The sequence below is a fragment of the Marmota monax genome, unplaced genomic scaffold (genome assembly GCF_021218885.2).
Source record: "Marmota monax isolate L192 unplaced genomic scaffold, Marmota_monax_Labrador192_F-V1.1 WCK01_AAM20220418_F8-fsc00164, whole genome shotgun sequence".
Classification (NCBI taxonomy): domain Eukaryota; kingdom Metazoa; phylum Chordata; class Mammalia; order Rodentia; family Sciuridae; genus Marmota; species Marmota monax.
Window position 1 is genome coordinate 963,241 of NW_026693313.1, and position 23,334 is coordinate 986,574.

The window sequence follows — 23,334 nt, forward strand, 5'->3', positions numbered from 1 at the left end:
GCTGAGGCTGGCCTGGAACTTGTGATCCTCCTGCCTCAGCCTCCTGAGTCCCGGGAATTACAGACATGCACCACCACACTGGCGGATTTTTTTTTTTTAAATTTTTTTTTTTTTAGTGTCAGTGAACCTTTGTTTTTATTATATGCGGTGCTGAGAAACGAATCCAGGCAAGTGCTCTACCACTGAGCTATCACCTCAGCCCACACCCAGCAGTTTTTACTTTTTTTTTTTTTTTTGTATTACATGCATTTGTGGTGTGTGTGTGTGTGTGTGTGTGTGTGTGTGTGTGTGTGAGCAAAAATCTCATCTAATTTTTCACTGTCGGGTCTATTGAGAAAGTGTGAACTTTGATGGCCTTGGCTTTGATGGGCATCTTGTATTATTCACTAGAGCTTAGTTAACAGTATAGACTCAAGAAATGAAGCCTCAGAGTAGCTGTAGGCAAAAAGCCAAATTTAAAAATAATTGAATATAATAGGACTTATCTCTTGTCTTTCCTTCTATTTCTCTATTTACCTTTGTACTTTTCTTTCATTCAATATTTCTTCCCTTTAATAATCTGTTGATTTGTTCTCTTTAAATTTGGGGGTGTTAAGGACCTGCCATTACAAAAAAACAGCCTTAAATCGTATTTGGCCAATAGATGACCTTCACCTTCGAAGCCTGTGTAGGGTGCAAATTTCTAGTTGCATCCAACCCAGCACCCATGGGCTGGGCACCCCGTGAGCTGTGGTGTTGTGGGTATAGTGCACCATGGTAAGGGCTGATGGAGGCTAGGGATGAGGAGGTCAAAACCTGTGCTGTCATTCCTCTGACCACCCCAGGTGGAAGGACCTGCAGCTGACCATCGTGTGAGCTGGGCTTTGCTAAACACACATTATGCCAGGAATAGGCAAGTGGGCTCATCTAGGGGAGCGGAATTAGGGATAGGTGGGGCAGAGGAAGGAGGCATTTCAGAGGAAGGGGTGGCATTGAAAAAGGGTTGGAGGACGTGTGATTTCAGCGCCGAAGCTGTGAGGTAGGCAAGGAAATTGAAAGGGGCATGGATCTGTAGCTACTCCTTTTTGGGGAAAGTCAGGTGAGCCAGTTTGTTTGACTGGAACTGGCATGTGTGATAATGAAAGAAATCAGGAATGTTAGGTCATGTCCCCTCTACAAGGAGTTAGCCACCAGGGTGACATTTCTGTGCAGGGTGAGGGTGTTATGCAGAGGCTAAAACCAGACTTCAGGGTTCAGATCCCCATGGAGAGACATACACAGGTTCAGCGGGCTTAGGATTTAAGTTTCTAGGATTTTCTGCACCTTCTTTTTCTCACCTGAAAATAGTATGTCATGGTGGTGCCCACCTGAGAGGGCCGTCTGGTGGGGCATGGATCTGTAGCTACTCCTATGGCGGATGGCAGGGGATGGGGCCACAGGGCAGCAAGGCATGGCTGTGGATTTATATTTCTCAAGTTTCTCCTCTAGCTGTTAACCTCAGTCACATTTTTCCTGTTCTGATCTGAAAGTGCAGCATTAAGTCACCCAGCACAGTAACTGGTCTTCTGTGGTTTCTTACTCCACAGCGCCCTCTGCTGGGGTTTTAGTTTGAGTCGCAACAGTAGTTTAAGAGGTGGCGCTTGCAGGGCTGCTGCCCAGGCACCTGGTTGAATCACTGCCCACGTAGAGGTCCCTGGAAGAATGAACTGGGAAAGCTTGTGGTTGGTGTGGGCCTGGAGCCTTCAGGAGATGGTGGTGTCCCGGCTGGTTCCTGGCATCCTTGGCTCCAGGCATCTGCTCCTTTGTCTCTTTTCCTTCATGTTGGCACATGAGGGGACAATCATTCTGGCTGTGATCATCCTTCCAGGAAAATGTGATGGAAGTGATGGATTCGTGACAGATCCAAAAGTGTCAAAAAGACGACTCAGAAAGATGGATTCTTCCCTGGCTCTGCCCAAACCCGTTCTTTTGAATTTCTTTATTGTTTTTATTCTAGTATTTAAATCCTATAGAGGAGAATCTTTTGCTTTGTATTTAAAAGATTAATGGAATTAAATGTAAAATCACCCATCCATGGTAATTTTGGGGTATGACCCATGTGAAAACATTGACTCAATATGTGACGTTTTCTAGTATATCAGACATCTTCACATATATGAATTCCTTTGTTCACAGAAGTGTGTATGGTTAGTGAACAAACTCAAGTAATTATAATAATCCCCTTTGACAGAATAGGAGCTGAGGCTTAGCCACTTAAATGGCTTGCCCTAGGCTGCTCTTTGCTGCCTAAGTGATAGAGTCTGTTACTTTTGATCACAATGAAAATACAAGAACCTAGCCTGAGAAAAACATTTCTGAATTGCTTAATAAATGTTAACTATTCTTTTTTTTTATTTTTTTATTTTTTAGTTTTCGGCAGACACAACATCTTTGTTTGTATGTGGTGCTAAGGATCGAACCCGGGCCGCACGCATGCCAGGCGAGCGCGCTACCGCTTGAGCCACATCCCCAGCCCCGTTAACTATTCTTTAATAAATCATAGAACACATTAGCATGAAATTATCCAATGACTGTGACAGTGAAATTTAGGAAAGTAAGCCATTTGGAAAAGCCTCCTAAAGATGGTATTTGGGGGTGATTTCCAGAGTGCCTACACAGAAAACAGCCGAAAGACTTCCTCTGGACTCGGGTTAGTTTTTAAAAAGCAATTAGAAACTCGAGGAAACTTGTTCTTGGATTAAGTGAAGTGCACTTCAGCCTCAGGATGCAGGCGGAGAGCAGAGGTCGTGGATGAGGTTTGAGGAGGATCGTAGTTTAGATGCAAGTTTCACAGTGGACCTTCTCAAACATAGATCTTGAGCAGTCAGACTGCACACCAGGTAGCCCTGAATGGATTTTGGTGTTCTGTCTTGATCTGCGTGGAGAAAGGTAGAGTGGAAAGAACAGGAGTCTGCTGATCTTGCACCCTTGCTGGGCCTCAGTCTCACCCACGTGGACCAGGGGGAAACGGGCTGCGCTACCCAGAGGTTGTGAGAAGCTGCTACAGGAGGAGTGTGGAGGGGCTTATGATAACCACTTCATAAATCAAGGGGACAGTTTTTCAGGAGTTTCCTTCATTTGAGTGTCTAACCTGTGTGCGCTTTCTTCCCGTATCTCAAAACAGGTGGATGAACTTCTGCATCTATATGGGTCAGCAGCAGATGGTGCTCCCCGCGACATCACGTGGGAAATCCAGGCTTACATTCACTTTCAGGACAATCAAGGAGTCACTGTAACCATCAAGCCAGAACACAGAGTGGAAGACGTTTTGACCTTGGCATGCAAGGTAATGAATGGGTTTTACTGCACAAATATACTTATGAATAGAATTAATTGCCACACTCCTGTCCCTTTTAATTTGGTGTAGTGTAAAAGGCTTCTACAGAGGGAGCATGTTGGTGTACTAGTTGATATATTTATTTGCCTTCTTTGATCCCTTCAGCAGAATGAGTTGTTCACCTCCATGAAGAACCTGAGTATTCTATCTAAATTCTAAATACCTTTACACCTAGGATGATTCTCATGTGTATTGCCACTTCAGTTACCTGGAGATGGTACTCTGTTATGAAGGTGGTATAAATGTGAAGTGCTTTGATATTATCTTAAATCCTTTTACCTGGTTTCTCCAGACAAAATAAGTAACTCGATACCATTCACAGTTGCTTCATGGAGATTGACACAAGATGATGTTTTATTCATTATTCAAACTAGACTTTATTCCTAGTCTGAAAAGGAAGTACATGATAAGTGTTAAAGACAGCCTGCAGCCAGATGAAATCCATTCACAAAGGAAGCTCGGAAGCTTTCAGACCACCAGGTGGCACAGTAGAGCTTAAATATCGAAGTTAAATATTGAGAGTGTGTAATGTGTGTAATGGAGAAAAAAGGCTACATGTAGAGTTGGTGACTCTGTACCACATGCAGGCAATAGATAAGGCTGATGGTTGCTTTTAGTACTCTCCTGTCATTTTGACTTGAGGCTTTAGGATTCTATATGTTTACATATGTACCCTGCAGCCTCAGAAACGTATGTGCCTTTTGTTCCAGTATGAGAGGTTTTTAATGCAGAAAAACAACAGTGGTATTCATAGGCCTGAGTAAACTTCTCAGTGTTGAAAATGTATAGGGTGGGAGAAAGAATGTGTATTTGTACATTTTTCTTTTGAGAAATTATATGGTGGGAAATTCCCAATTTTGAGGTCTGTAGAACCTGAGATTATTCACATCTACTTTAGTTATGGGAAGCCACTTAAAGTTACATTCAACCAATATATAAAGAGACAGCGTTTACCATTATAGCAAAGTATATTCTACCATCAGATTTGTTTTACCTTAATTTTATCATTAAATGCATCCCTTGCATTTAATGATAAAATCATTTAGAGAAAAATCATTTCCTAGAAATGATTATTTGTCTATTATTTCTTACATAAAATTTGAGCTCTTTTATAGTTTTAAACTCAGCAAATTATATAGTCTGTGTGTGTGTGTGTGTGTGTGTGTGTGTGTGTGTGTACGTGTGCACGATAGGGATCGAACCCAGGAGCAGCACTTAACCACTAAGCCATGTCCCCAGTTCTTTTTTTTTTTTTTTTTTTTTAATTTTGAAACAGGGTCTTGCTAAATTGCTGAGAGTCTCTGTAAGTTGCTGTTGCTGGCTTTGAATTTGCAATCCTCCTCCCTCACCTCCCAGACTGTTAGGATTACAGGCATGTGCCACTATGCCTGGTTTATAGTCTTTTCTTTTTTTTTTTAAAAAAAGAGATTTCTACTTTGATTTTAATGGGCCTGCTGAACAATGATAAATTTGGAAAGAACATTTAAAATCTGAATTCCTGTCTTTTTTTTTTCCTAGATGAGGCACTTGGAACCCAGTCACTATGGACTTCAACTTCGAAAATTAGTTGATGAGAGCTTCGAGTGCTATATTCCTGCCCTGGGTGAATACATGCAAGAACAGGTGAGTGCATTAACTATGGAAAAGGGAATCTGAATCATATCTGAGGCCTTTTGGGTTTGAAAAATGTAATTTTGAGGGAAAATGGCTTAAATTTCGCACATGGTTTGGAAATGTCCCTCATCTAAAGTGTAGTTTGTTGATAGCTTTCTTGTTTTGTTATGGAAAAAAAAGTAAAAAATAATCCAAGATACCATAATATCAAACCTCTGATTTTGTTGTTTCTGCTGTTTGCAGGTTTATGATGAAATAGAAGTCTTTCCACTAAACATTTATGATGTGCAGCTCACGAAGACGGGGAGTGTGTCTGACTTTGGTAAGTGCAGGGAGCTCTGTGCCACTCGGCCTTGCTGGTCCCCACCCCCCATCTTTGGACCTTGTTGTTTTATGTTCACGTTTTCAGAGAATGACAGTAGATTCTGAACTTCCTTTCTCTTTTTTACATTACTATTTACATTACTAGAATAAAATATGTCAATATTTGGGAACAAGGCCTGAGTAATGAAAAGAATGAATATGAACATTGATGAGTAGCCACAGTAATAACACTGTGAATTTACCAGCAGACAAATGTTCAAGGAAATACTGCCAATGGGTTGGGGAAGTGGAGGGGTGAGGTGAATTTAACTTTTCTTTTCATTCCCAGGGTTTGCAGTCACAGCCCAGGTGGACGAGCACCAGCATCTCAGCCGGATATTTATCAGTGACGTTCTCCCTGATGGCTTGGCATATGGGGGAGGTCCGTGTGGCACCATGTCTGTTCTCTCTAACTCTCAAACTGTAGAAATGTGGTCTACTTTGTGCAATTTTTTGTTTTGTTTTGTCAAAAAATGGTTTCTCCCGCAATTTTAAAGAAAATAAACTTAAGAGTTTAATTGAAAATGCATGTGTATATAGACACAGAAAGCTTGTGTGCATGCACATGTACATTTTAAAAGAGAGAGCATGCGTTCATGTGTACAGATGGAGGGAGAGAGTATGAGAGGCAGGCAGACACAGATAAAGCAAACTCCATTTCCCAGGGCATTTGCCCTCAGAACATTCATCAATCAGTGGCTCTGCAAATTGTGTCATGTCAGAACTCTTCCCTTTAGTGCTGTGGCTCTGAGTGGCTTCTAGCTACTGTAAGATGTGGTTCTTTCTCTGAGGGAAGCAACAGGCAAAACCATCCCTCAGGGTGCACGGTTTGAGTTTGCAGACTTCCAGATATTTCAATAACCTGTTTTCTTCCTGTTTCCCTATGCTGCTGCTCAGGATTGAGAAAGGGCAATGAAATCATGACCTTAAATGGGGAAGCTGTGTCTGATCTTGACCTCAAGCAGATGGAGGCCCTGTTTTCTGAGAAGAGCGTTGGACTCACTTTGATTGCCCGGCCTCTGGACACAAAAGCAACCCTGTGTACTTCCTGGTCGGACAGTGACCTGTTCTCCAGGGACCAGAAGGGTCTGCTGCCCTCTCCCAACCAGTCCCAACTGCTGGAGGAATTCTTGGACAACTTTAAAAAGAATACAGCAAATGGTAAGTCTGCGTCCTCTTCCTTCTTACTGGCTGGTATTTTTTCTCAGGCTGATACATTGTCGCAAACTCAGATGATACAAACTTTTCAAAGAATCCTTCCTATTTTGTTAAGAGAGGAACACAGATGCCAACTGGAATAGATTGTAGCAAGAGTCCATGCATTTTGGTAGTTATGGTGCTTTCCTGAAAATAGAAAGTAATTTTTTATACCTTTATTTTATTTATTTTACTAATGTGGTGCTGAGCATCAAACCCAGTGCCTCACCTGTGCTAGGCAAGTGCTCTACCACTAAACCACTACCTCAGACCCCAAATTAATAATTTTTGCACAGAATATTCTTTAAAATTGCAGACTCTTTCAGCTCACCCACGGTATTTAGTACCACAGTTGCCCGTGATGGAAGGCAGGTGAAGGCCTGCATAAAAGCTGAGGTCGAGGGCTTTTCCTTACTCTTTTGGGTCTAGGGCAGGCCCCTGTTGAGCACTATACTGGCTCTTGTAGCAGCCAAAGTGGTTCATTTCTTGTCAGATGCTTTCTCAGTAAGCAGGAAACTTTCAACATAGGTTGTGAATTTCAAAACTTGGTGAAGGCCTAAAACTGAAAAATTTGATGCCAGTGTATTTTTCTCAAGGTAAAATTTCCATCTGAGGAAATCATCCCAAAGCTTAAATTTCTGAAGTTATTGCTCATGCATATTGCCTATGCTGCAATTTAATGGATTAGAGGCTCCAACTATTTGGGAACATGAGAGGTAGCACTCTGTGTCCCTGAGGTCAAGCTTCAGAGGAGCCCAAGACAGGGTCCTCATCCTGGGAACACAATACTTAACTAAAATGACAATGTATCTCAATCAAAGCCTTTGCATGATTACCAAAAATAAATGAAAAACCCCAAAGAAAAGGATGGATATAATTATAAAGCAAGTTTATTAGGTCACTTTTGGAATTAAAAAAATCAGATTGTAAGACTTGTGATTCAATAAGATACCTAATGCTTTCTCCTCCTCTCTTGTGGTTTTCTTCCCATTTAAAATGCTATTAAATTGACTATTGGGATATAAAAGGGAGCATCATAAAACAAAAAGTTATGATGGAACTCATTAATTACGTGCCATATTAGGCCATCACTCAACCTGCTGGCTGCTGTCACAAGCCTGAGTGTTCCACATAATCTGTGCGTGTGTCGCTTTGCTGGATTCATTACTCTTGAGGGATGTGTGCACTTCCTGTGTTATACCTCTGTGCGTTTTATCACAATAAGGAATCACTGAAGAGTCTATTATACTTTTGATACTTTCATAAGTGAATTCCTATAGAAAGCAGCACAAGGGTCGAATTTACCTTTTTTTTTTTTTTTTTTAATAGAATGAAGCAGGTGAGGTAGGCTTGTCTACCACTTTCTGCAAGGAAACAGGATGGAAAGGTGGTCCTGGGTGTGTCAGATGGCCGCTCTAGTCCTCGTCCTAAGACCCTCTCTGGTGGTCTGGACTTTGATAACTTCCCCGAGGAGCTGTGAGCACAGGTCACTTGGCTAGCCAGCCGCAGCCGGGCTTGTCCATAGCTGGCCTTACCGCTGGTGCCCGTCTACATGGCTGCAGCGCCCACATGTGCAGATTTCTTCCCTGGACGGGGCTTCCCCACCAGCCAGGGAGAGCCACTAGACCCTCCCTTCCTGGTTTCCTGGTGGGACTATGTTCCTTGGAGGGTGACAGCATCCCAGGCAGTGTGCCATCCCTTCTGCCCTAGGTGGTGGTGTTTGTCCCCTTTCCTGAGCTCCAGGTGACTGTTCCATAGTAATGTGCTTGTGCTGGAAAGAAAACAGGCACAGGGGCCAGCTTCTCCACACACTTTGCAAACATAATTATTTTTCTTTCTTTTTGGGATAGTTGCGTCACTTGGGAAGGAAGTTAACGGCCTGTGAATGAACACTTCAGAAGGAAACCTATTCATTCTGAAGGTAGCAGGGTGGATGTAAAATATGGGGTGGGCAGGTAAGAAACTGAAAGAGAAAAGAAAGAGCAAACTTCTCATTTGTACAAAACATCTCTGTGTTAAAAGAAGCCTGCGTTTGTGGCATTTCTGAGGGGCTGTGAGGACAAATGTGCAGGCCCAGTGAGAGTGGGGCTTGAGTCTGGTTTGGGGGGCCTGGTGGGGGGTGCTACCCCTCTTCCTCCTCCCTTGCAGAGGCTCCATGCTGTTCTTCGAGTGGCCCCTGGGGGGCGCCCCGGTGCACATAGAGATGCCTCACACTGTTCATGGGCTTCTGCCAGTTTCTCTCTGCTGCTCTGGGGACCACCTGCCACATAAACACCTATAACCACCCCTTGTCTGAAACCCTGATTCTCCCGCTTCCCTCGCCTTTGCAGCTTAACATTTTATTGAAACTTACTTTGATTTGCTTTTGTAGTGAAGCAGAAAACGGTAATCCTGTTTTCTTTCTAAAAAAAAAAAAAAAACAAAAAAATTAAATTGGCACAGATAAAAACTTAAATGCCTTTGAAAACCAGTTATTAACACAATTCTGGTTTATGCTTAGCAGTGGTCATTTCTAGACCGTGTCTGGGTACTTGGGAAGAGGGAAGGACAGCTCTGCTTCCTTGCCCAGAAAGGCCACTTCTCTGTCTGTTAAGGACTCCCTGGGAGAGAAGACCTGTTTTATAAGAATATCAGAAGATGGAGGAGGAAGGAAGCATTAACTGGTTGTTTGGTCATATTTGGAATATTTACTGACCTCCTCCCTATTGAGTGTTTGAATGTGTGAGGTCCTGGGGGAAAGCTACATGGAGCTTCGGGCTTTTGGTCTATTTTGGATTTTGTCAGATATCCAGACATTTATGTTGGTTAACCTTAGTCTCTTGATTAGGTTTGAGTAGAGGGGGAAAAATTATTTGTCTCTATCTGTGTCTAAAAGAAGTGTTAGTCACAGTGACATGAGAGCCAGGGAAGTGGTTGTGGGTTGCTGTTTAGGATCTTGTTTTTTTTTTTTTTTTTAAAGAAAAGATGGGTTCTACTGGTATTGAAGGCTGCTTGATCTGTATGTATAACATTCAGGGAAATGGGTCTCAAACTCCACAGTGAGTGAGACTTGCTTGATGGGTCCTGCTATGAGAGCGCCTCCTTCAGGTGATTTGGGGCAGTGCAGGCTCCACTTTTAGCCAACCAGGGTGGCCCCCCAATGGCCACACCTGGTCAGTGCGTGCACTCACACTGCCTCATGGCCAGTAATCTACAGGAGGCAAGCCTGGATCTAAGCAGCCCCTCTCTTTGAGTTCTTAAAAATTGAAGGAGATTATAGCAAAAGGTAACTGTTGTGCTCAGGTGGGGTGTTCTCTCGGTTAGGAAATATGTGCCTCAAACTGCCACCACTGTCCTCTGTAGTGGTCAGAAAGCAGCAAGTGGACTGGTTAACTCGCCTCACTTGCTCCTCAGCCCTTGCTCAGGAGACTGTTCTATTCAGTAGGTGAATCCACCAAGAAGCAGAGGATTCCCAGTCATCAGCTTCCCTTCCTGACGTCCTCACTGACCAGATACTGAGAACTGATCTGTGTTCCATAGGAAGTTCCTTAGCCCCCGAAGAAGTGAATGGCTCTTTGATTTTTGCCTTTAATTCCTGTTCTAATATTCATAGGAAGAGGGAATGTCCATGAGCTGTATTTGACTTGAGCTGAAATATCATCTGTAAAGACTTTTTATAGGGAGAACTAATTTCACCACTGGAATTCCCCAGAGGGAATTTTAGTTATTTTAGTGCCAACAAGGCCATCATTGATGGGACCGGGTGTTCCAGGCCTGGTTATGCTGGATTCCTGTTCATGAGCTTTTATGAATTATGCATGAAAATCTCTTTTCTAGTGTTTGCCATCCTTTGAACAATTCCAGCAGCTTTTAGGGAAGTCTCATTGGACACAGAGTTCCTGAACAAGGTCCTTATGTCAACACTGGACTCGTGGCTTTGACACATGCTCTTGATGCCTTGGTGTAGTGTGGGGGTGTGTTTAACGGGAGATGAAATGGGAAAGGCCAGGGCAGACCCAGCGAATGTGTCCCCAGTGGTGAGGGTTCCTCTCAAGCCTCAGGCTCCCTTTGAACCTCTCTCTTTTTGAGAAGAAGCCACTTAGATGTGAGTTTACTCTCCTGGATGCATTGCTCCTGGGGATGTGTGTGTCCACGGTACAGCTTTTCACCAGGGGAAAGTCTTACAGAGCTGGCTGTGATGGGGCCAGGCCACTCATTTCCTGTTTGTGAGAGTGAGGGCATTTTGTTTAGGATGACTAATAGCATTTAGCTTGGAGAACACACTGTTTGTGTGTAAAACCGCTATTACTGAGTCTGTCTGGCTGACACCCTCAACTCCAAGATATAAAAACATATTAGTGTTCCTGAAGAAGGGAGATGCATTTTTAAATTTTTTTTTTTTTAAAAAGCTGATTGGGAAATATCGGTTTTGTCAGGACTTGGAACTTTGGTCTCAGATTAAGTAGTTCCTTAGAAGCACTCTGAAAGGAGGTTTTAGTGCTGTGCATCACCAGAATGGAGTATGTGGCTTTCTGTTAGCTGTGGGGAGAATTAAGACCTTGAGGACTCATTCCCTTGCTGAATTCTGTTTGGGAGTCTGATTCCCTTTTTCTCACTCTTGCCATTCACTTATTTGACCTGGGTATGTAAGGATGAATTCATTGTATAATCTCAAAAAACTTGCAGTTGAGTGGAAATACTTGTGAATAATAAAATACATTAAAAATCAAAACTTTTGTGGTGAGGAGAACAGGGGTCGGAGTGGGATTTGACCTTGGCATGTGAAGATGAATTAGAGAGCGGAGGAGTGCACAGTTGAGGACTGGACCCGCAGCATGAGGGCCCAAGAGATTTCTAGCGCCCTTGAGATTTCTAGAGGGTTGGCATTTGATCTGGGCACTGCTCACGCACAGGTTCTACGCCCAGAGGAGGCAAGGGAGTCTCCCACGGAGCCGGTGGCCTGCACAGAGGTGGCAGGCAGAGATCATGGGAAAAGGCGGGTCAGACTGCTGGGCAGCTTGTGGGATTTACAGGAGATTGTGGCGCCATCTGGAAAACACCACCACCTTCCCTGCCTCTGGTGGAGTTCAGAGGACTCACCTGGTCCTTTGATGACCTCTGGAGTGTGGTTTGGAAACCCACACCAGCCTGTCAGCTCTGTTTTCTCACACTATGGCTTCATTCCTGCGGGTCTTATTGTTTTTAATGATTGGAAGTCCCCTGAAAAATAAATAATAAAAAATGATTTGGGGAAAAGAGTGAGTGAGTGAGTGACTGTAAGTTCCCTGTAAAGCCCAAGCACGTGTCAGCATTGGGAAGCCATAGATACTGATGGTCAGTCCTCACGGGTCACCTCTAGGGGTATAGCAGACACAATAATGTCCTGTGGCCTGCACCGGGATGGCTGGTAGTGAGGCGATGCCCCTCAGCAAGGAGGGTGGGGCAGTGCTGTGGCCAGGGCAGAAGCTGCCCAGAGTTTGCCAGCATTTTTAGTAAAAGCCAGTTTTGTGTTCTTTCTCTGACCATTAAGTGCAAGTACACCATTTAGGTGAAAAGCTAAGGAACCTTCCTTGGAAGGGCGGTGTGTGGAACATTCGAAGCGTGCCACTTTTAGAGAGATCTGAGCCTTCTTGACGCCCTGCCTCATCTCCTGTGCACACAGAGTGAGCCAGACCTCTGTGGCGTGTAGTTCTCTGAGTCCAGGCTGGCTGAATCCTCATAGCCTGTTGCATAAGGAAAAGAAGAAGCAGACCCCTCTATTCCTGTGGACGTTCAAGCTCTGGCTGCCAAATGATACTCCTCTGTATTTCCACCTCGGATCCTCTTCTTTTGTATTGGGCTAAAAAAAAAAGGATTATGTTCCTGACTCTGTTCCTCCCTATGAAGGAATAAAACGGTCCAGAAGGACCACATCCTGGTATCTCCTTTTTAGCTCTCTCTATTACAGACAACTGTTTGGTTGACAGCCTCCTCTGTTTTTTGGGATTGGTAATACACGTGCATGGTATGAAATCCCAGCAGTGTAGAAGGTTGAACAGCCACACCAAGTGCCCTGGGATTGGGTGGCGCAGTGGTTAAAAGCATGGACATTAACCAGACATCCTGGGTTCAAGTCCTGGCTCAGGCTCTTCTGCTTCCTGGATGTGTGGCTTTGGGCAAGTCACGTGACCCCTCTGTTCAGAGTTACAGCAACTGTAAAGTGGTCTGGGATTTTTGTGGGGTTAGTGAGGAAATAAGAGGAAAACACTAGGTGGTGCTGGCACATGGCTACAATATGTGTGTTAAAGAAAATGGATTAATTCCTCCTGCTTTGTTCTCAGCCCCTGAGTTTCTCCTTCAGGGGCAGTCGTTGTTCTTAGTGTCTTTCTCATTCTGGTCTGGGGAAGCTTAAAGTTGGGGGGAATGGTGGGGTATTTTCCTGCTTTGTTTTTATAGCACTGCCTTAGTATGTGACTGTGGGAGGCAGAACAAGGGCCTCCTTCAAAGTGCCCAGACCCTAATCCTCAGAACAGCAAATGTGGCAGCAGAGACTTACATGGAAAAAGGAGCTTTGTGGACGGGAGGAAGTGAGGGGCCCGAGAAGAGGTATTACTCTGGGTTATCTGGGTGGCGCAGAGTCCACCCAGGAGGGAGCAGGAAGGCCAGAGCCAGGAGCTGTGTCCTATGAGTCAGTGTGACCGGACCACGAGCCACACCCTGCAGGCGGCCTTTGGAAGTTGGTACTTGAAAGGAGAGAAACAGTTTCCCTATGTGGATCCAGGCGTCCAGAGGGAACCCAGCCCCGCTGGCCTTGGCCTTCCGACCTCCAGAACTGTAAGGTAACCTGTTTATGGTTGTGTCGAGTGCTGTGTTTGATGGCAGAGATGCAAAAATGGAGAAAACAACCCTACCTTTAGGTGCTGGCTGCAGGTGACGTGGGCACCGACACCCACTGTAGCGACCACTCTGGTTTCAACAAACTTGGTGGGCTCCTTCTGGATCCTTTACTGCTAGAGATCATTGAGGACCCCAAAGAGCCCTAGTTACATAGCTGTTTATTGTATTAGAAATTTAAACTGAGAATAATCTCAAAAATACTTCTTAATTTTAAACTTGCAATGAACCCATTTAATGAAATGTTTCTTCAAACCAAAAAAAAAAAAAAAAAAAAAGTGGTGAGAAGAGTAGTTTTGTTCTACAGTTTTGCGAACCTCTTGATCATGTATCTTCCCGGAGGACCACTGGACTCTCAATTGGTTTCCTTGTGCCATTTGTTGCCACGCAGTGTTCTGGTGGCACTGTTTAAAGATGGTCCAGTCTCACCCAGACGTACGCACTCAGGAAGCCCTTTCTGATAATTGTGGAGACTGTTTTTGATATTACACCAAAACTGAAGAAGTAGTCCTTCAAAGTTAGTTGCAACGTGGCATCTGAGACGGTGTTAGTGGACTTTTCTTCATGGTCACAAACATCCAGTAGGTCATCTTGCAGTTGAAATGGATCTTTTACTCATACATTATTTTATAGCATGCATTTGTTTATTTGAAAAATATGGGCCACTGAGTTATGTGGCTCTCAAGTATGGATGTCTTATTACTCTGTATTAAAAAATTCACATCAAATCTCATTGGAAAAGTCTTTAAATATTAGGGAGCTATCACACTCATAGTGGCAGATACAAAGTTTCCAAGAATCGAATTTTTGCCTGAAAGTTTGTATTATATCTGCAAATACTGTCAGTTGTTTTCTTAGAAGGCTCACTCTGTTCATTTTAAAGGAAATATTCTCAATTAATTGTATTTTAAAATTGTTTTTGAGTTGTTGATAGACCTTTATTTTATTTATTTATATGCAGTGCTGAGAACCGAACCCAGCGCCTCACACAGTCAGGCAAGTCTGCTACCACTGAGCTCCAGCCCCAGCCCCCAATTAGTTGTATTTTTAAGTACAAATCACGTTTCACGAGTTCAGTCTGAAACTCAGTTGTCTAAGTGCTTTTCCTCACAACCACCCACGTCCCTCCTTTGGCCTGTGGCAGGAGAGCTGTGTGCACTTCTCAGATGCATTTTAAGGGTCGAGATGTAGAAAGCTTCATAATTCGTGCAGCTTCATTGGGGAAATTCCATTCTTAAGTGAAACTGGAATACTTCTCAGACTGGGCATGTGGCGGTGAAGAATGTAGTGGTCCCTAGGACAGATTGAAGTCATTGCCTTAAAATGTGTGTGTTGAGATGTCGCGAGAGTCATCTGTCAGTGCACTGCACTATCTGTGGGAATGACCTTGGAGAAAAGGGCAAATGCTGTTATTCTGAGAGTAATTTTGAACTTGGAGAGTCCTTGAAAGGATCTCGCTGGTCCCAGTATGCTAGAGGGCATGCTTTGAGAAGGGCTCTTCTCAAATCTTCAGACAGCAGCAAGAGGGGCAGAAGACTCACGTGGGCATGGTCAGGGCCACTTCTGAGGGAGGGTCTCCTTTGGTTGGACTCTGAAGCATGAAGGGGTAGAGGAGGAGGCTGAGGAAGTGGGGAGGGAGCTGGGAGCCTGGCTGTGGGGAAGAGTGTGAGACTGTAGGACAGTGTGGTGCAAAAAGGAAGGGGAGGGGGCAGCCCGATGGGCGGCCAGGGCTAGGAAGTCGGGCAGAGAAGCCGGGGGAGATTCTCAGGGCTGGTCATGTTTGTATGTAAGCAAGACAGGCCACTCTGGTGCCAGTGCTGGGAAGGGCATAGGAGCTGCTCCAGCCACATGGAGAGACGGCAGAGGCCTGGAATGGGGTGGGAGGTGGGAGCTGCATGTGGCAGGGTGCCCTGCCCGTCCTCCACCAGAGCCCATAGGTAGGCAGCGGGACTTGCCCTCCCTCAACAGGTACTCTTTGAGCATCAATAACTCCCCAGCACATAAGCAGAACCACTCAATAAATATTTGCTGGAACATTTCATCAATAATAAATAAAGAATATGGAAATTCACTGAGATGTGAAAACCGCAGTCCCCAGCTCTTCACATTCAGCATCCTGCTCTCACGGTACATGAACAACTATGCTGCCTCCCAACTGTGGTCTGTTTTAAAGTGTAGAAAATCAGACTTGTAGCCAAGAAGGGCATCCTGGCTTTGTTTATTCCTTGAGGTTTAATCTGTGGTGTAAATAATTTGACTGAATTTCTTTTTCTTTTTTTTAACCCTGAAGTCGGGAAATGAACTTTTGTCCTTATTTCTGAATTCAAGGCCTTCCGTTAGGTCCGTGAAGCAGCACATGCAGCCCCTCACCCCCACAGTAGGTTGCATTACCTGCAGAGAGCACTCTCAGCCCCAGCTGAGAAACTGGTGGTCTCTGGAAAACACATATTTGCCTTCTTTAACTTTTCTTTCAGGCATTCACTTAACAGTTATTTAGTGACTAGCTATTGTGTGGCAGGGACTGTTGTAAAAGTGTACAGTCAACAAAACAGGTTAAAAGAAATTCTTACACATTTTAGTGCAGGAAATAGAAGATAGGCAAAAGCATAATAAATAAATTAAGTAGTGTATAACAGGGAAGGAGTGGAATGGAGAAGTTGGATCAGGGCAGCCAGGAACTGGAGTAGGGACTAGGGGGTGACATTGTAAATCCAGCAGACTTCAGGAGAACTAGAGGCACATTGGAACAAAGGCTTGAAGGAGGTAAGGGATGGAGCCCTGGGAACATCTGGAAGCAAACTCTCCAGCAAAGGATAATAGCAAGTCTCTGAGATGATTGGCCAGGACATTGGGACACTGTGCTAAGTCTCTCTGATGCATGTCTCACCTACCTTCAAGATAATTTTTAAATGGCTTGTAGTGAAAGTCCATCTAGAAAAATTCCACAAAAATTGAGCAAAATTAGCAACATAGAATGATAGGTTTGAGTGCCAACTTGCCGACTTTAAAGACTTTCACTCCTCGTGTAAAGCAAACACACATTTGTTTGTAAAAATAAATAAATAAACTTTGAAATACAGTTTCAGGGCATCAGTTTCTTTCAGACAATTCAGTGATGATCTGTTGTATTTATAAATTTATTTCTGATGCTACAGTAATCACCTATGATCATTTTTAAGTTATCCATTTACAAATCCTTTTTTTTTTTTTTGGTGTGTGTGTGGGGTCATTAGCTTCTTTAACATAAAATGAAGAAAATGACAAAGTTCAGATTAACCAATTTTGTTACTTCTTGGTAGCTCTAGAAAATTTCTTTGGAAATAGACATGTGACATTGTTAGCAAAATTATTGTGCATCTTCTTCTCCAAGGACAGCTAGAGCCCTGGCAGAAGATGCACAATAATTTGAATGGAGGGACACGTTATTATTGTCCACTGCTTCACTTACCTTTCCAACACAGTGTTCCCTCCTGAATCGCCGGCTGTGAATTGAATTCCGACTTCACGTTTCTGTGGATGAATGAACGTGTCAGGCTTCTACGAACTTTAGGTGTCTTTTCATGGTAGTATCAGCAAAATTTTCTGAGTGTTCATTAAACTTCATCATTTTTATTTTATAAAAATGAGGGGAAGAAGGGACTATAAATGTTGGTAAGAAGCCTAAGTTTAGTACTCATGGCTTAAATGCCAGCCGTCAGGTGGGCCCTGGCCAGCAAGCCTTCAGCACTCCATGGTTGTCCTTCGGTCTTGTGGAGGTCAGTTTGCCTTAGCTGAGAAAGGAGACTAGGGTGTTTCAAGGTGAGATGGGAGGTAGATTTCATGAGTCTTTGAGGAATCCAAGATTGGGATTTGGCAGACTCTCTACTCACCTCTGCACTTGTCCTTTAGGACTGTGTTCTGTGAAATGCAGGGGCTGCCCGCAGGTGGAGAGTCCTGGGCTCTCCCCGTTTTGAGCTCTGAAAGGACTCTGCCTGTGTACGGGATGGAGGAGTTAGCACCTACTGCTTACATATTTACCTACTGCTGAAAATCCCGTGAACACGGGGACTTGGTAGAAGAAGCCAGAGATGTAGAGACACAGCGCTAGCACACTTCTCGGTCAATTGCAGGTGTTGAGTAAATAGTGACAACCAAAAGGAAGGTGTCAGGGCTGTCGCTGAGAGCAGGCTGTGGGCATAAGCAGAATCCCCGCCGCACACTTTGAGGCTCCAGGTCTCTTCCTTGATCTACTGCAGGGAGAGTGTGGGATGTGACTGAGGTCTCCACTGACTTCAGCACATGGAACTCTGAGCTGGCCTTTGGCTGTGCTGGGCTGGGAACAGGATGCTCTGGCTCTGAGGAGCCTTACCACCCATCCCAGCAGCCTGAGAGTCCAGCCAGGGTCCCACATCTGTCCTGTTTGCAACTGCAGTGGGTTGATTGGTGTTTATGATCTAGATAAAGTGAAAACCACGACTAAAAAGGAGCAGGAACGTCTGTGTCACCAGGCTAGGTCAGAACTGATAGTGAGATGCGTTTTCATTGTGAAAGGCTAGGTCCACAGGAATCACGTCTGAACTCTCATCCCCGGCTTTGTTCTGTGTGAGCTGGGGCAGGTGGATCTGATTTCCATTACTGCAACTCCTAACAAGGGACTGGACAAGACAGTTGAGTCGTTCATTTCTCTCTCTCTAAAATTCATCTATTTCGTACGATTAACATAACAATTTAATGACTGCAGGAATGCTCATTTCTTAGGAAAGGTTATAAAGTGAAAAAAAGCAATGTAATGGATCAAGAATTCCATTTAGTTTTGTAGGCATCTCTTTACCTCTTTAAATAGAGTCAGGTCTTGACTGCTGTGAAGAAGGTGTTTGTTAGGGCTCTGGAATAATAGCAGGCTGTCTCAATATAAAGATCACAGAGAGCCTTAAAAGCACTAATTACCCCTTGCTTCACCCTGATGGAGCAGAGATGTTATTATCATTTCACTCTCACAGCTGGGTAAATCAAGGCACAGAGACACGGGAAGTCCCTGGGAACTTGGAGAAGGTCACAGTCAGTCTCGGGGAAGGACAGTCCTGTAATGCCTTGCTTTTCCCTCCACATGGGGAAATGTCTGGATTTTAACCTTGTCTTTTTTTTTTTGTCTCCTTTAAAAGATTTCTCTATTAATGCACATAGAGTAAAACCCACTAATAATTTGCCCTTTAGGAGAGCAAATTTAGATTTAACTGAACTCACGATGGCCCTTGTCATCTCATCTCCGTTCTTGTCTGGGGACTGGGGGTGGCGATTAGGAACTGCCTGCCTTGTGATCGCTGGTGAAAGATGAGTTGCTTGTAGTAATATTTTCACTATCTTTATTGTTGTGCAGTGTGTGTGTGTGTGTGTGTGTGTGTGTGTGTGTGTGAGAGAGAGAGAGAGAGAGACTGGGATTTGTACTGAGTCTCCCACATGCTAGGCAAGTGTTCTGCCACTGAGCTACATTCCCAGCCGGTTTGTGACAGGGCTTCACTAAGTTGCCCAGGTGAGTTCCAACTTGTGATCCTCCTGAGAAGCTGGGATTACAGGTGTGCACCTCTGTGCCTGGCTTTGGAAGAATGATCTTCCCCCTAGCTCCTGGTAACCACAAATCTCTATGGATTGGCCAGTTCTAGACATTTTGTATACCTGGAATTGTACTCTAGGTGGCCTGTCAGGTCGGATTTCTTTCACTTAGTGTGATGTTGTCTGGGCCCCTCCGTGTTGTGGCATGAGTCAGTACTGCATTCCTGTTGACCACCCTTTCATGCAGTAGACCAGTAGCACTCACTGAAAACAGGGTGGCTCAGCTTTCCTTTTCCCATAGCAACGTTCTCAAATGGGAACTCATGCAGACTTTTTTCTGTTGTTTTTTTTTTTTTTCCTTGTATCTTTGAATAGAATTCTAAGTAAGTTGTTCATAAGAGTTTAATACCAAAACTCCACTTTATTAAAATTCTTTAAGTGTCTGAAATACATTTGTTGTCTATTATACACCCCTGAATATAATAAGCATGGCATTTGGTGACCCTCCAAACTCTGGAGAGTGTCAGTGTCTGGTGATACCAAGACCTTGGCTGAAGATCTCCTTTGTCATGGGCTTTATATTTTTCACGGGGGCCCTGATGAGGGAAAGTGGGAGGTTCTCCTTTTTGGGGGGCTGAATACTCTGCCTGGGTCACAGCCAGAGCTGCCTGTAGAACAAGGATGTGGGTGTTATCCAGAGTCCTCTGCCACGATCCTCAGAGGAGCTGTATGCTGCAGTCAGCCAGGGAGGTGACCGGCAGCACATTCCTACCCTGATGGCACCTGCCGCGCTCCTGTTCCTCTTTTGACTCTAAGGGTATTTATCACAAGATAGTGAATCCAATCATGGCGGCCTGTTATTAAGAAACATTTTCTACTGGCATTTCCCTCCGTTTATCACCAAAATTGAACTGGCTTTGTCAAGAACATCATCAACTGGATTGTGACCTCAGGTTAAGTGAACTTGAGAGATTTTTGAAATTTACTTTTTTTTTTCCTGGTATGGTATTTATGCTATGATAGAATTTACTTCTTTGCAAACTTGACCATGACATTTGGTCTGCTCCTTTGAGTTTCCTAGCCTCAAGAAGAAGAATAAGAATGCAGAGTCCTAGATAAGGTCAGATTGATTTTTATCTATATTGGAGGATATAATTTTAACTGATGATCTTTTGGTTAACAGTACAGTTTAGGACTTGATTAACTTTGTGGCAGAATCAGTTGTTTTTCTCTCACAGAACAGTTCACCCATTATTTCCAGGATTTCATTTAAACAGATTTATTTCATTGTGTCTTGCCGACTGATAAGAGAGATTTGCCTGTGTGACAGAGTGCAGCAAATGTCATTAGTGAAAGGTGTCACCAACCACTGCATTTTAAAGTAAGAGCATGAATAGAATTCAGGGAAATCAGTATTAGTTAAAAATAAGCATTACTGCACCCAGTTTGCACATTTAAATTTAAAAATTGGGAGGCTCTAAGCCTCTTTGCAAAGGAACTCACTGTTCAGTGTGCTCTTTGTACCATAACCATGTTGTGAGCATTTATGCAGAGTTTTTTAGCAACGGGTGAAGCTTGGAGAACTGAACAAGAGGTTTAAATTTGTACTTAGAAAATGTTGATATTCCTCAACTGGACTTTGATTTAGCAAGATATTTATCTTCTCTTAAAACTGCACTTGTATTTAAAGGAAGGAAGAAATCGGAATAATTTCTAGGTTTGTTTTCTGATCTAACTTTCTTTGATTCTCCACAAGCTATTCATTTATGGAATTGCCCAGTGGAAATTCTGAGAAATTGAAAAATCAAATAGATTAAGAGCAGAATTCACACAAACTATGTTATCTAAATGTGAGAACATAGTAGAATTAAGTATTAGTCACTGATGCATGACCAATGCCACAGTGGATTATGTAATTGAAAACTTAAACCATTTAGAATTCATTTTTAGCTTCTTTGATATTATTTAAAAATTGTTTCTACTTTCTTTTTGGAAGTGTATCCTGATTTTCACATCAGAGGGAGGTTCTAAGGATTGATGATTTCATCAATGAAACTACTTTTGAACCTCAGATGAGAGGTCCAACTGAACATGATGTGTTGCTTGTCTGGATGTTGTATTTTTATTGTGGTAGTGAGCATTCTTTCTCTTGCTTGCAGGGCAAGGACACTAATACTCAGTGGGTCGCTGCTCTCAGCTGGGTGCTTTTGGTGCATTTTGCATTCTCTGATGCCACTCGACTCTCCCCGAGGAAAAGTTGAGGCTCTGGCCAGGGGGAGAGGCAGAGGCAGGTCCCAGAGAAGGTGGCATTGCCAACCACATGACATCTTGGAAGTTTGTGGGTCTGGTTTGGGGGATACATGTGCATAGTGATCTGAGCCAAGAGCCAGCTTCCCCCACAGCTGGAAGGTGCTCTGAATTTTCTAGAAGTGCAACAGACCAACAAGTCAAGGGAAGCGTGTCCTTTGTTTGTTCAGAACTTTGCATAGAGTTTTCCCCTCTTTGGAAAATTGAGTCCTGATGGTGACCTCCAGGACACCTGGCTGTGGGTGATCTGTGACAGAGCATGACTCTGTGGCTGTGATTCTTTGCAGTGCTCATGTGGGTCACTTCCACACGGGTTCTGGAGTGGTTGGGTCCATTCTTTGCACATTGAAACACATATTTTAAAAAAATCAAAAATTACTTTTCATGTATTTTTCTCACTGTGTTACTGCTAGGACAGCATTTTTTTTTTTTTTGTGGGTGTGTATATTTTCTTTTCATGAAAACACATGTAGAGGTAGATTATATTAAATGTGATTTTTATTTCAGGGTAGTATAAGCATATAGTATCAAAAAGGGGGCTCTGGGTCTGGTAGTATTGACAAACAGTGTGCCATAATATATACCTGGAAACATGGAAAAAACAGTTGAAAAACGGCTTCCAGGGCGTCCGTGGTAGAGCATGTGCATAGCATGCATGAAGCCCCGGGTTTAATTCCCAACACCAGGAAAAACAAAAAAAAAGTTCCCCCTCTCCTGCCCCGGCCTTTTCCTTGCTGTCCCAGGAATCCTCAGTTCACCGAGGGAAGCGGAGCTTCTCTTGACACCACGGCTCCTGTCTTATTCTGTTCGTGCTGCTGTAACAAACACCTCGGGTGGGGTGATCTCTGGGCAGACCTCCCTGGCTGCAGCTCTGGAGGCTGGGAAGTCCCATCCTGAGGCACTGGTGGGTCTGGCGATTCTGATGGTGCCTGCGCTCTGCATTCCCCCATGGCAGGAGGTGGAAGGGAGGGCGTGACCCACCCCCCAGAGCCTGTTGTACAGTGATATTAATCTGGTCACCGGAGCCCCTCATTAGGCCTCATCTCCCAGCACTGACCCTGGGGACAGTGCTGTGCTGTGGCATCCCCGCTGGCATCCCGCCTGCAGCCTAATCCCAGGGAAGTCTGACCCGACTCTTCAACACGAGTTCTGGGGGACACGGTCGCATCATAACAACTAGGAACCTTAATTTCTCAAAAAGTCTTACTGTGCCCCAGAAGAAAAAACAAATGTTCTCTCATCTTGTGTTGGTACAGAAGTCGATCGCCCCAATTTCTCTTATAACTGCTGCCCCAAGGATGCAGGAGGCATTCGCAGACTTTTGACCAGAATCCTGGAGACAGCTGCCCGTCCTCAGGAGGCGCGTCCCTGGCTGCTGCTGTGGCAGAGAGCCCTCCCTTCCCTGACAGCTGCACACCACCTGGGCTCTCTGGGGTCTGCTGGCAGCCCCTTGGTGGTGGCCAGGGGCTGGGAAGAACTTTCATGCCAATCTCTTGCTACCTAGTTGAGTAGGGAGGAGGCAGCCAGCAAGATGGGATCCTGGGCTGGCCACAGTCAGGTGACCCAAACATGAGAGCTGCCCACAGTTCCAGGCTGCAGGTGGGATGTTGGCAGGGAGACCACTGCAGCCAAGGCCCTCCCAGGCTTCCCCACGCCACGCTTCCCAGGGAGCTCCCCCGTGCCTGTCAGTTAGCCCCGGAGTATACTGATGCTTCTTATCTGGCAGGGGAGGTAGACAGCAAAGCCTGCACTTCTGCACATCCCCTCTGCTAGACTGGATTGAAAGTGATGTCACTGTATAACTTTGAATTAAAGATTACGCGCTGTGTGGGTGAGGCGACCTTAACTTTAACATGTTAATGATGTTTCTATTTTTAAGTCGGTACCCAGGATGATAGTTTAACACAGGTTTTGCCCTTTAATTGTAAAGGATTTGAGGTTGCCAGCTACTTGGTGACAGTGGCACTAACGGGGTAGGTACTGACGCATTGTTCAAGAGGAAACTGAATTACGAGGTGTCTCATACCTAAAGCCTCATGTTTCCCCCCTCGGTTGTCTATATGGAAGCGCAGGGCTCATTTTTCTTGCCTGCCTACCTGTCATCCATCTCTACAAAA

The 23,334-nt window shown here is 44.3% G+C and overlaps 1 protein-coding gene across 2 annotated transcripts in view; it reads left to right on the forward strand.

Annotated features, from left to right (window-relative positions):
* Positions 1-23,334, forward strand: part of Tiam2 (TIAM Rac1 associated GEF 2) — a 103,626-nt gene that overhangs the window by 37,271 nt on the left and 43,021 nt on the right. For both annotated transcript variants that reach the window (XM_046456573.2, XM_046456574.2), the window contains 5 exons: positions 3,143-3,304; positions 4,874-4,978; positions 5,213-5,291; positions 5,622-5,714; positions 6,230-6,493. In XM_046456573.2, coding sequence (XP_046312529.1) covers positions 3,143-3,304; positions 4,874-4,978; positions 5,213-5,291; positions 5,622-5,714; positions 6,230-6,493 — 703 coding nt within the window. The remainder of the gene's footprint in view (positions 1-3,142; positions 3,305-4,873; positions 4,979-5,212; positions 5,292-5,621; positions 5,715-6,229; positions 6,494-23,334) is intronic.